Below are 12059 nucleotides of genomic sequence, written 5' to 3'. Positions count from 1 at the left end.
AAGCCTGATGAATTCTGTCATTTTAATGTGTGGTTTTTCTTCACTGATAAGGATGCACGTTTTCTGTAGACTACACTATTTCTTCTGCTCTGTTTCTTTTCAAAAAATCTCTTTTTTTCCTAGCTAAGCATCTGTCTTGTCTAGGTGGTTTTGCTTGCTATTCTTTGTTAATTACATCTCCTTATGGACCAGGAGTGTGTTTGCCATCAGGGACAAAACAATATTTCTCCAGCTTTTTGCCTGCTCTTTGTAGAGATTGTATTATTCCATAACTTACTTGGTCTTTCATTTGGGCTTGGCTTCTCTGCAATTTGATGTGCTTCATAATATGTCTCTACCCCTGCTGTTAGCACCATCCTCTCCTGACTGGAAGGCAGATAATTGTGCTTTGCTCATGAGACCTTGGCTTTCTTTTCCTAGCTCACATCTTTCTTGTGTGCATCTTTTTTTCCCCCATTCTCTTGATGTGTTTGTACATAAGAATGCCTGTAACAGGCTCCTCAAGGTTCTGCATGCTTCCCATTTTTTTTTCTCCTTTGTGTCTCAGATGTAGAAAGAAAAAAAAGAATTGGCTAGCATGGAAACCATTAAAAATGGAGTAGTATCATGAATACAGTGGCCTATTTTGAGTGTAACATGCCTTTGTATACTGAACTTCAAAATGCATACTCTGTTTTCTTTTTTGGCTAATCTTTTTTGATTGCCTTGTTTTTTTCAGCAAACTAATATTTCTTCTTGATGTGGATAAGCAAATTGAATAGGATCCAATTAGCAAGCATCATTATCTGTATAACTTCTCCAGACTCATCTTGTTGGCCCTTCACGTTCTCAATGGCATGGATCCGTAATTTATTCTTTTTCTGTTGATTCACAGGAACAATTTGATTTACCGAATTTACTACAGTTCTTCCAAGCAATGCTATTGGTTCTGGCTGCAGCCCTCACAATGTGAATAATGCAAGGGTTTGCATTTAGTCAGCTCTTGAGGTCACTAAAATTTTTCTTACACTTTTATTAAGAATATGATTTACGGAGCTGTATTTGTCTGCAATGGGATGCCTGGGTGAGAATTAATGGTTTTCAGATAGCAATGCAATTTGCTGCAGTTCCAGTTTAGGGTTAAAATTGTTCAATTTTTATTTTCTTCTAACTTGCCCTTCCCCCCATTCTTTATCCTCTAAAGTTCTGCAAAAGGCAGACTTTCTCAACCATGGGATTCTTGCAACCTCAAGCTTGCCTAAATTAATGTCCAGCATATCATTTGAAGGCTTTGGACTGGAAACATTAACCACCAATAGCGTGCCATTCATAAGTATCCTCACTAACTTTCGCAGCAGATGTTCCCGCTTCACAATTGTTCAAGTCCTATTCCCAACACAAAGTCTGACATAACACTTGTACTATGGGGGATGATTTGATTGTTCAGTGGATTTAAGAACATAAGAACAGCCCTACTGGATCAGGCCATAGGCCCATCTAGTCCAGCTTCCTGTATCTCACAGCGGCCCACCAAATGCCCCAGGGAGCACACCAGATAACAAGAGACCTCATCCTGGTGCCCTCCCTTGCATTGGTATTCTGACATAGCCCATTTCTAAAACCAGGAGGTTACACATACACATCATGGCTTGTAACTCGTAATGGATTTTTCCTCCAGAAACTTGTCCAATCCCCTTTTAAAGGCATCCAGGTCAGATACCATCACTACATTCTGCGGCAAGGAGTTCCACAGACCAACCACACGCTGAGTAAAGAAATATTTTCTTTTGTCTGTTCTAACTCTCCCAACACTTAACAGTAGTCGTGCTCTCACAAGATAAGTATATGACCCCATTTATCACAAATGCCTTTATGATGGTTCCTGTTCACTCTGTACAAAGTTTGTCAGTAAAGAACCATAAGGCTTTGCTTTATCTGCCACAGACATGAATTCAGTAATTAGTAGTGTACCAGGGACCACGACTGAATTAGTCACTCATTACTCTTCCCCAGCTTGCAGCCTACAACTCTGGCAAGTGCATTTTTTATTCTTTCTAGGTTGCCACTAGGGGGGTATTAGTGAGCAATTGGTTGTTTTCCTTGTATCTATAGGTGAGGACTGGATTTTGTCAATGCCCTCAGTGATGTTTGTCTTTCCCTCGGAGGCAACTGTTTCAGAAAAGATAGACTTCTCATCAGTTATGCAGGAATGTGAACGGCAGAAATCCCTTTCCAGTGAAATCAGGATATCAGTGTTTCATCTTTCAACCAAGGGCTCACAAGTTTCAATCTTCTGGTTCTTTTAGCAAATTGCACCAAATACGCACAGCAGGGTTTTGCAGTGGACATAAAACTCTCAGATGAATTCTCAGATCAAGTTTTGAATAGGAAAAAAAGTCTCCATTTTATGAGGCATCCTGGATGAACTCAGTGATATTATCCAGCTGGTACACATCAATGAGAGCTGATGCTATTACCTCTGGGTATTCATCTGCTTCAGCTTGTGAAACAGCATCATCAGTGAAGTTCACAAAATTGACTTCATATCCCACTAAAAGAAGCAGAGACACATTTCTCACAGAAGAATATTTCTTACTGGGCCCTTGTAAGAACCAAACACCCTTTTCTCATGTTTCTTGTTGAACTGTTTCTTGAATGAGCCTTTACAAACCTTCCTTTTAGAGCAGGGCTCTTCAAACCCCAGCCCACAGGCTGGATCCAGTGTTTGGAAAAAGCCCTCCTCATCCTAACCTGCACTTACTGTTCCACTGCATTGCTACTTACTTTCCTAGGTGATTGCTGCACAGGGACGATCTGAGCAAGTCACATCTACTCAGGCATACTACTGCACAGCCTGCTGGGATGCTGGGCCATAGACATGACTGCCCAGAGTGTTCCCATGCAGTGATCGGCTTGGAAAATAAGCAGCATTGCAGTGGAACAGTAAGTGCCAGTTTGGGGGGGGGGGGGGGCTTTTCCCGGACACAGTGGTCTCCTGTTTGAAAACTACTGCTTTAGAACCATCACTTTTGACAATCCCAGCCTCTCAGAGAGTAAACTTATATTTGACAAGGAAATTGACTGATGTGAATCAATTGACTGCAGTGCGTATTCTGCATATGGACTTAAAGCACACGATCCAATTAAGCAGACCCGTCAGCTAATGATTCAGGATGCATCCTCCACTTTTCATCCAAGTAGTGCTTTTCAAGAACAAAATGGCAACAATGATGTTGTACTTCATTCTTATCAGTCCACAGTGCAGGTGCAGATCAATTCAGAGAGGATTCTTAATTTGCATCTCAACTATATAGGCCTTTCACAGATGGACTCAGTGGTTGATTTTCTTGACAGGCACTCATTATCAGCATTTTCTGTTGTCATGATATCCTATATAGCATTATCTTGCCAGCCACTCCCTGCACAAACTCATTTATCTAAAATTCCAGTGCCACAGAATGTATTGTTTCCTGATGAAAATCAGGCTCTTAGTTCTGCCTTAATGCCAGGCAGTGTATCACAATGGCATTTGAGGTGAACTTGTGCTACTTGTAATGGTAGCTGTGTTTGGATCAGCCTCTGTATAATTTTAGGTAGCCCAACTTTAGGACCAGCAGACAGTACTACTTCAAAACTCTCTTAGCATTGGGTCTCACAGCACAGCATACCAATTCAATGGCTCTCAGAACCTCTGCCTCACAGCCCCATCCTACAGACTTCTTTCAAACTCTATTTCCTTCAAATACGCCAGTAGTTACTCCTCCATTGCCTGTCTGCACTCCCCTCTATTTGTGGCCCCAGGCAAAAGAGCCAATACACCTTTAAATAATCACTTTCCTTTCCCAAACTAACCGAGTTTTATCAAAGTCTTCTGAATGTAGATTTAGCGTACCTTTAAATTCACCCAAACAAATCCAAGCTCATTTTAAAAAGGGGTTTATTTAGAATAGTTAAATTGCATAGGGAGAACGAATGTTCTCAAAAATAAAATATACAAGGGATAATACACAGCAATAAAACATTAAAAGGCTCTAACTTAATCTACTTTACTTAGCTGTACTCAGGACTTCCACAGAGTGAGCTTGCAGGCTAAATGAATGCAGCATTCTAAAAATCCATACTCCCACTTCTGGGCCTACCGTCCTGCGGTACAGAGCTTGAAGGTCAACATGCCAGGAGGCAAAAGGAAAGAGGGAAAGAGTGGTCACCAAATGCTCTCCTTATATACCTCTTACAACATTGTGCACAAGGTATCTGGCATGTACACGTCAAGTGACTAAACAGATAAAAAAAGAGCTTGATTGCCACCTGGAACCTCCAAAAGAGTGCTTCCAGTCTTGTAACTCTGCTGTGTTTAACCACTTCCCTTATCTTGCTTTACCCTGGTGCCTTAGAATAAACAAGAAACAAAGGAACTGCTTCTAGCACTGAATGCTTTAGCCACTTCTCCAAACCCTTAACCCAATCCTATTTTTCTCTACACTTCTAATATAGAATATAGAGCCAGCTTAACCACCCCTTTCCCACAGTGACAGAGAAGGGCAGCAAAGCCTTCAACTGCTACCCCCTACAAGCTGTTGTCGTCTGGTGAGATTTTCACTCCAATAAGTGTTTTGACACCTGAAGGATGTCAGGATGACACCTGAATGTATCAAATAGCAATATTAATATTGCTATTAGTGTAATATTAATAGCAATATTAATCTCTTGTGTAGATATTCATGCTTTGGCATTGCTGCTGCCACCACTACAGCCAGGGAAAGGGGCAAATAGCCCTCTGCCACCACTACAGCCAGGGAAAGGGGCAAATAGCCCTGCCACTGATAACCCTCACTGATGACATGACAGGTGGATTCTGCCCAGCTGCAGAAATGGTTGGGACACCAAGGAGAATGGGTATGGCCAGAAGGGCGGACAGAACATGGTGAGACTAAGGGGGTGGGAAAAGGCCTTGAGAGGAGTGGAAGGGATGAGGCAGTAGAGAGGGCAAGTGTGAGAGGGAGGAAGAGGAGGAGAGGGGAAAAGTCTAGAGGCAAAGGCAGGAACAAGGAATAGGAACAGAAGGAGAAAATCTGTCAGTAAGAACACTGTGGAGGGGTGATAAGGACAAACCCCCTTCTTAACACTGAAGGGTTAGAGATTCAGTGGATGCTGCGTTGGCACCTCTGCATCACCAAATGGGAGGGGGGGTGTTAGTAGGAGTGGGCTGCTCGACGCTGACCATCTTTAGCAGTGAACTGTGTCAGATCTCCTTCTGTGGGGATGGACTTACTGGGGCTCTTTGATGTGAAGTGAGACCCTTGTGGGGAGGAAGAGCTCATGGCTACAGTGCATAATATATGAAGAGTTGTAAATCCCGTTACATTTACCCAAATTTATGCATGGTAATGAAGGGAAGCATGAAAGTAGGGAAGGGTGTATTTGCTAACTGAAATGCCTTCTGCTGGCTTTCTCACGTTGGAATGGTGATTGGATGGCAGCGGCAAAGAGGAGGATTAGGAGACTCCAGCAGGGCAGAGGGTCCCCTTCTGATGCATGGGCCTCAGCAGGCACTCAACAGTGCCATATCCTGATGGTAGCCCAGCTTGAGGCTGCACCATTTCAACTGTATCCTCTTGGTTCCAAGGACAATATGCCACCTTGATTGCGATTTTCTTCTCTTGCTTGGTCTGAATAGTGTAACAAAAAAGGGTTGCAGTTCTTTACCTAAATCTATAAATAAAATCAAATTAAAATTAAATCAAAAATACATTTTTGAAAATTAAATGTAAACATTATTACATATTTATAAAGTGCAGCTCATTTCCATATTGATGCTTACATTTTATTCCCTTTTTTCTAAACAAAGGAAAAAGGTAACATCTTCACCCACTTCATTTTGTGTGTGTGCACGCAATTTTTTTCCTACGTACTGATCTGTGACATTTCAATGTTTGAAGTACCAGTCATATAATTTAATTATTCTAGACAGAGATATGTAAAGGACACCTTTTCCTTCTTATGCTGTTTTATTGCATGGTTGTGTGAGAGTGTGAGATGGCACTTTTATCACATTTGCTGTTGCTTTAAGCCTTGTCTTTGTCAGTTCTGCCAGAGATGTCATTATTATTCATCCCCTGGTATCTAATCTCCCAGAAACCATGGTCATGTGATTATTTCAAAATGAGTCTTACCTGCGCTGCATTGGCATTTCAATGTAGCAATTGCCAACATTGGCAGGCACCGTTCACCAGCAAAAGTAAACTCTCTCTCTCTCTGAGCAAGGCTTGGGTTTCTGGATTTCCTCTCCATAAGTTAGGTTATGACCCAAATGCAGTAGGTTTACAGACCATACTTGGAGCAGTCAGCCTCCTCAGTGATATAGTGAACAGCTGCTACAGGAAAGAATAAAGCAGGAGCCTAGCATGCTTTTACTTTGATTTAAGAACGAACTGCTGCCCCAAAAGGCTTTTTGATGGGCTGTAACTTTGAAGCACACATTATGCACCTATTGCTTCATCCTCTGTCTTTTCCTCATGTACCAAGGAGCTAATGTGGAAAACTAGCTGACTTGCATACTAGCCATGGTCATTACTGCAAACAACCACACTCACACACACGCACACAAAAATTCCATTGCATTATTTATTTACAGGAAGTTATTAACAGGTCTACACACTTTTTTGTCTTAACAGTTGAACCTATTCTTGGGTATGCTTGGGGCACTGAATGAAAAAATGGCATCGGTTTTGCCCGATTGGCTCTAGATTTGGGCGTATGGCATAGACGTCTTATATTCAAGCAGTATCCTCATGGCATTGATTTTTATAAATATTCTAAATTCGTTCAAACATCCTTGGCAACTAAAGACGGGTTTTTTTTTGTTTGTAGGCCTGTGTTATGTTACAAACAAGTTGTGTTCCAAAAGTCAGTTCTTCTGAACTCAGAACATATGTTTAATGCAAAAAATGCATTACAAAAATGATGGTCAGGTTCCCATGCTAGTCCAAACGCCAGATTTACCCACAGTGTAGCTGAAATACCATATCTCTGTAGTGAAAAACTGTAGAAAACAATGTTGTTGTAATGATTTTTGTTAATCCCTCCATCCTGCTGCCGTGCCCCACACTGCATACCATCTTGTTTCAAATGGTTTTCCAGCCTCCAGGAGCAAGCAACAGCAGCCCGGTAGAAAGCAGCAGAAGCCGGGCAGAAAAGCCTCATTCTGTAAACAGAGCTACCCTCAGAGCAGTTAGGCTCTTCTAAGTCATGATGTATAATTTGGTACATTAAGTAGTACAGTTTGTTGCGTTTATGAAATTTAATGTCTTCAGTTTATTAAAACGATAATTACAACTATACAACATATTAGAAATGGATAACCTGCTGCACCCAAAGGTACCTATCTTAGTTTTTACCAGTTGGGAAAATAGGAACAAATAAAATGAGTATTGAATGTAGAAACGATCAACATTGTCATAAATAAGGACAATAGTTGCTCCCTGAACTTAGAAGCAGCTGCCTCTCCATACAGCCAGCAGCATTATATAGGAACAGAAGAAAGATAACAGAGACCCCCCACCACCTGTTTACTGGAGGAATGAGTGTTCCCAGTACAAGCAATGATTCCGCATTCATACTGCTTCCAACTCTCTGGAGAAAGAACAAACAAAAACTAGTGTCTGCCTCCAGCTTTACAGAGCTTGCATTGGAGATGCCCACAGAATTCTACTGCAGAAAGAATTTGGTAGCAAATCTTCAGTGGTTCCGATGTGGCTCCTTGGCATACATATGGAAAGGTTGTCCTGGTGAGCCTCACAGCTGCTGCGCATGACTCTCCTCCCACTTGCCACTTCTGTCCCTGCTCTCTCACAGTCTGTCCCACCCCTCCCGTCTTGTTTACAGATGGGGTGGGGACAGCAGGGAAGTGGTCAAAGAGAACACATATACCAAAGCAAGCTATGACAGCGTTCGTTCCACAGTTCCCAGGTTTGCTGGGATTCAGCCACTCTTTCTGGCCAGTGGGAAATGAAGGAAGAAGAGGATTACACCAGCATGACTTTTTTGCCACCATTCCAATATGTGAACCGCCTCCTTTGCTGAGGCACAGAAGTGGGTAGCTCATAAGGCGACAGCAACGTTTGAACCCTATAATGAGAGGACGAAATGAACCCAGCACTTACAAGATCAGTCCTCTCACTAATTAGAATTTCTTCACCTTCCCATAGATTTTTATTATTTACTTTTAATCAGCCGAGATAAAGATATATTGTTCAGTAAAATTAGGTCAACTTACTTTCACATCAGAAACAGTCCCCTTTAATGATTCTCTCAGTCTTTGTTATACTTCATTGAACAGTACAGAAAGTAGAGCAGATCATGAAAAGATTTCATCCACCACATCTCAAGTATCTGTTCAAATATTTAAAGTGCTTATTTGGATTGTTTCTCTGGTGCTGGAGTTATGTTAAATATTTCCTTCAGTTCAAGGTTAACAAGAGACTTCAGCTGTGTTCAGCACAGGCATGTGATGATAAATTTCTTATATCAGTTTTCTTGAGGATAGTGACTCACAGAATTATATTTTTTTTTAAAGATAATGAATGACTGCTAATGAGAAAAGCAGTGTTTTATGGCAATACAAGTAAACTGCAAAAGAGGCTTTAGAAAGAATAATGAAGACAGGATATTGTAAATGACTGTGAGCCAGAGATGGGAACTCAAGTCAGGTGACTCAAGTCCGAGTTGTGAAAATTAGCATTTTCCGCGGACTCGTGGAGACTCTAGTCACCTGCGCCAATGACTTGGGCACTGATTTGAGACTGAGGCCACTTGACTTGGCACTGATTCCCCACGCATACACACTGGAGTCTGTCTGTGTCTGCTGTGCTTTCTTACTTTTATCGCGGACTGAAAGACCTTGTGGGGCCATCATTCAGACCAGGTGAGCAACAATGAAGTTCCAGCCAGGAGACAGGAAAAGGTTAATGTTTTGGTTTTGCATAAAGTGGTGTACTTGCCTTAGGATTGGCTAAAGAAGCTGAGGGAGGAGGAGGAGGCAGGGAAACCGGTGGGAAGGCAGTTCATAGCAATTATGTTTTCCAATGCATGGCTCCTTGATTAGGTGGAGGAAGTCTCATTGAATGATTGACTAGAATGGGACTACTTCTGAATAGAGCTGCAAGGATCGGGTCATCCTGGTGAGCCTCACAGCTGCTGTGTGTGACCCTCCTCCCTTTTGCCGCTTCTGTTCCTACTCTCTCACAGTCTGTCCCACCCCTTCCCACCTTGTTTACAGATAGAATGGGGACAGCAGGGAGAACACACACATGTAGCAGCAGCTCCATTTTTTTCCCCACAGCTGGCCTTTTAAAGGAAATGAGGTTCGAGTCTTTTCAAGTCACAAAAATGCTCTGGGCGACTCAGAAAGTGCCCCTATCTTGACTCATTTTTGAGTCGAGTCATGGGGGCAGAGACTTGTGACTCGAGTCGAGTCAAGCTGTACCTGATTTGCCCATCCCTGTTGTAAGCACTGCCCATCTTGCACAGGAACAGATGCCCCACATATGTGGAAGTAATCATATTTCCCATTAAAGCCCTCTCTCCACCACAGACATGCAAAACCTCCTGGGAACAGAAGGTCAGAGTGTTTTTCTCATATCATATCTAACTCTTTCTTGCATCCAAGCTGACATTTCTCAATTCCATTACGTTTCAGTAGCTTGCACCAGGGTGAGAGGGAGATCCGACTGAGATACAGGAGGTACTTAAGGGCCTCCCATTCCTGATAATGCTAGATTAAAGGTGGAAAAGGGGGACCAGGGCCCTATTGAGTTTTTGCTGATATTTTTATACAGGGCTTGCTGATGGTGGTCTTGACTAAAATGTATTGCAATGATAACACATTATACTATAAAATTATAGATGCACATACTATAGTACATGAAGCTGGGGGTAAAATACTCAGAAGAAGGGGATACATTTGCTTAAGGTAGTGGCATAACTTCTCTAGGAAATGGCCCTACCACAAGTTTTCACTTTACCAAGTAGGTTCCATGTCCAAAAATAAATAAACTGAGCATTGGCTGCAATGAAAGATATGGAATTTAAGTTGCAATCCTTGCCATACTTACTGGAAAGTTACACTGGAACGAATGAGATTTACTTTGAATTTAATGGGTAGAATTATATTAATAGCCATTCATTTAAAATATTTTCTTACCACTCATTTTGGAGATGTCTTGGAGCTATTTTTAAGTGGTAGGCATGTATGGTCAATTGTTGCCCAATCCCATCCCAGTCTGTAGGTGGTAAGTAAAAATATTTTAAACTTACCACTTGGTAGGCTGCTGATTACCTATGGGTCTCCACAGAGCTATGCTAACCATTTTGCTGGAGTATGTCCAAGGGGCATGAAGGTTTCAAAAAGAGGGCATCATATCTAGTGTATGCTGGTGTTTCCAAGACCCAGGTTCTGCCCACCCCCTGCCCACGTCCCTGAAACTGTCCCTCCCAGCCCACAACATGCCCTTATTGCCAACTTACTGGAACTGACGGAGGCCTCTGGAGCCACTTTGCTACATGCATCACACCACTACCTGTTTGCAGCAACAGTGTGTGATGGCAGCTCTGCTTTCAAGCTGCTGTAAAGGACCTTGCGCTTCTGGAACTCTAGTTCCAGTACTGCAAGATCCCAATTGGGGCCTTAGTTACTGCCCAAAAATCAAAAATCTTATGCACCATTAATTGTCTACTTGCTAAGAGTTTGGTACATGAAAATCATAATACTCATGGTACAGAATTCTCCCCAACTGACAGTGCATATCACGATAATGAACCCTGTTTGTGTTGATGTAAGCTGCTAAGACAAATGTATTCATGTGCAGAGGAAGAAAACCTGTATAATTAATATAATATTCACGATTCATCCTATAGTTCATTAATGGCAAGTACTACATACCATGAGTAAAAATATATGCAGAATTTTCTAGAACATCTTGATCAGTCTGCTAAACCTGCCATTTAAAGATGTAACATTGAATTAAAATGGTCTTAAATGGCATTTTCATGGTACTAGTATTCTTGAGGGAGAGCCTTTGGTTTGGAGGGCACATTGGAGCATTCCTGGGAAATTAGATGTGGCGGGAAATGCACCCTAATGAATTGCAACCACCCCAATCACTGTAATTAAATTTGTACTAGGAACTTAATTTAAACTTTGTTTGAGCATGGATTAGAAGACCTGTGAAACTGGGAAAGGTTATCTTTGCTTCTTCTGTTCCAGAACCATAGAATAGGTTAAGAGAATGGTTACAATCCAACAGAAAAATTAAGCATGTTTAATGTGGCTGACATCTTTTGTTGGAGGAAAATCAAAAGCTGTTTATTATAAAGGAATTCTGGACCAGAAATGATCGTATCCTTCAGTGTTTTGAATATGATGTTTGCAACATGAATCTCAGGTCATCATTCTGGGCAGGAACAATTAAGCTGTGGTTCAATCATAATATGACTTTTCTTATTAAAAGTACAGAGTGGGAGAAACCACAGGGTAGGTGCAGAAGTGCCATCCATGTGCTCAAGGAGCTGTTTAAACTCTAAATGTTGTCTCTTTGGAATTCACCAATACTGCAGAAGTAATGCATATCAGTGCTGGTGTCCATTTGCAGGTGGGGGATTTTAGACTGATTTCTTATTGTGTTATTGAGTATTATTTTGTTGTGTTAGACTTAATTATTCTTTTATTGTTTTTTTTAGTTTTGAGCTGCCTTGAGCTTCTCTCATGGGATAGGAAATAGATATCAATGTCTTCAAATATATAAACATAAAATAAGGCAGCAATCCTATACCCACTTTCCTGACATTGCCCCACTGGACATAATGGGACTTATTTCAAAGCAGATATAACCACCACCACCACCACCAGTATCTGTATACCACCTTTCTTGGACACTGGATAACTCCTTTGACTTTAATACAAGGCGGTTTGCACAGGCAGGCTTTTGCTAAACCCCCCGAAGGGTTTTTTTTTTATAACAACAAAGAAGTTCTATCTTCCAAGAACAGCAACATTCCAGATGGATCTTTCATGGTCTGGTATC

General features: G+C 41.6%; 1 protein-coding gene across 1 annotated transcript in view; it reads left to right on the top strand.

Annotated features, from left to right (window-relative positions):
* The window catches only part of EYS (eyes shut homolog), a 556153-nt gene that overhangs the window by 159711 nt on the left and 384383 nt on the right, over positions 1–12059 (top strand). Inside the window, 5 exon segments of the mRNA XM_066622702.1 lie at positions 1184–1312; positions 1799–1900; positions 1903–2220; positions 2223–2380; positions 2383–2584. Coding sequence (XP_066478799.1) covers positions 1184–1312; positions 1799–1900; positions 1903–2220; positions 2223–2380; positions 2383–2584 — 909 coding nt within the window.

This window comes from Tiliqua scincoides, chromosome 1 (genome assembly GCF_035046505.1).
Source record: "Tiliqua scincoides isolate rTilSci1 chromosome 1, rTilSci1.hap2, whole genome shotgun sequence".
Classification (NCBI taxonomy): Eukaryota; Metazoa; Chordata; class Lepidosauria; order Squamata; family Scincidae; genus Tiliqua; species Tiliqua scincoides.
This window is presented reverse-complemented; position numbering and strand designations above follow the sequence as displayed.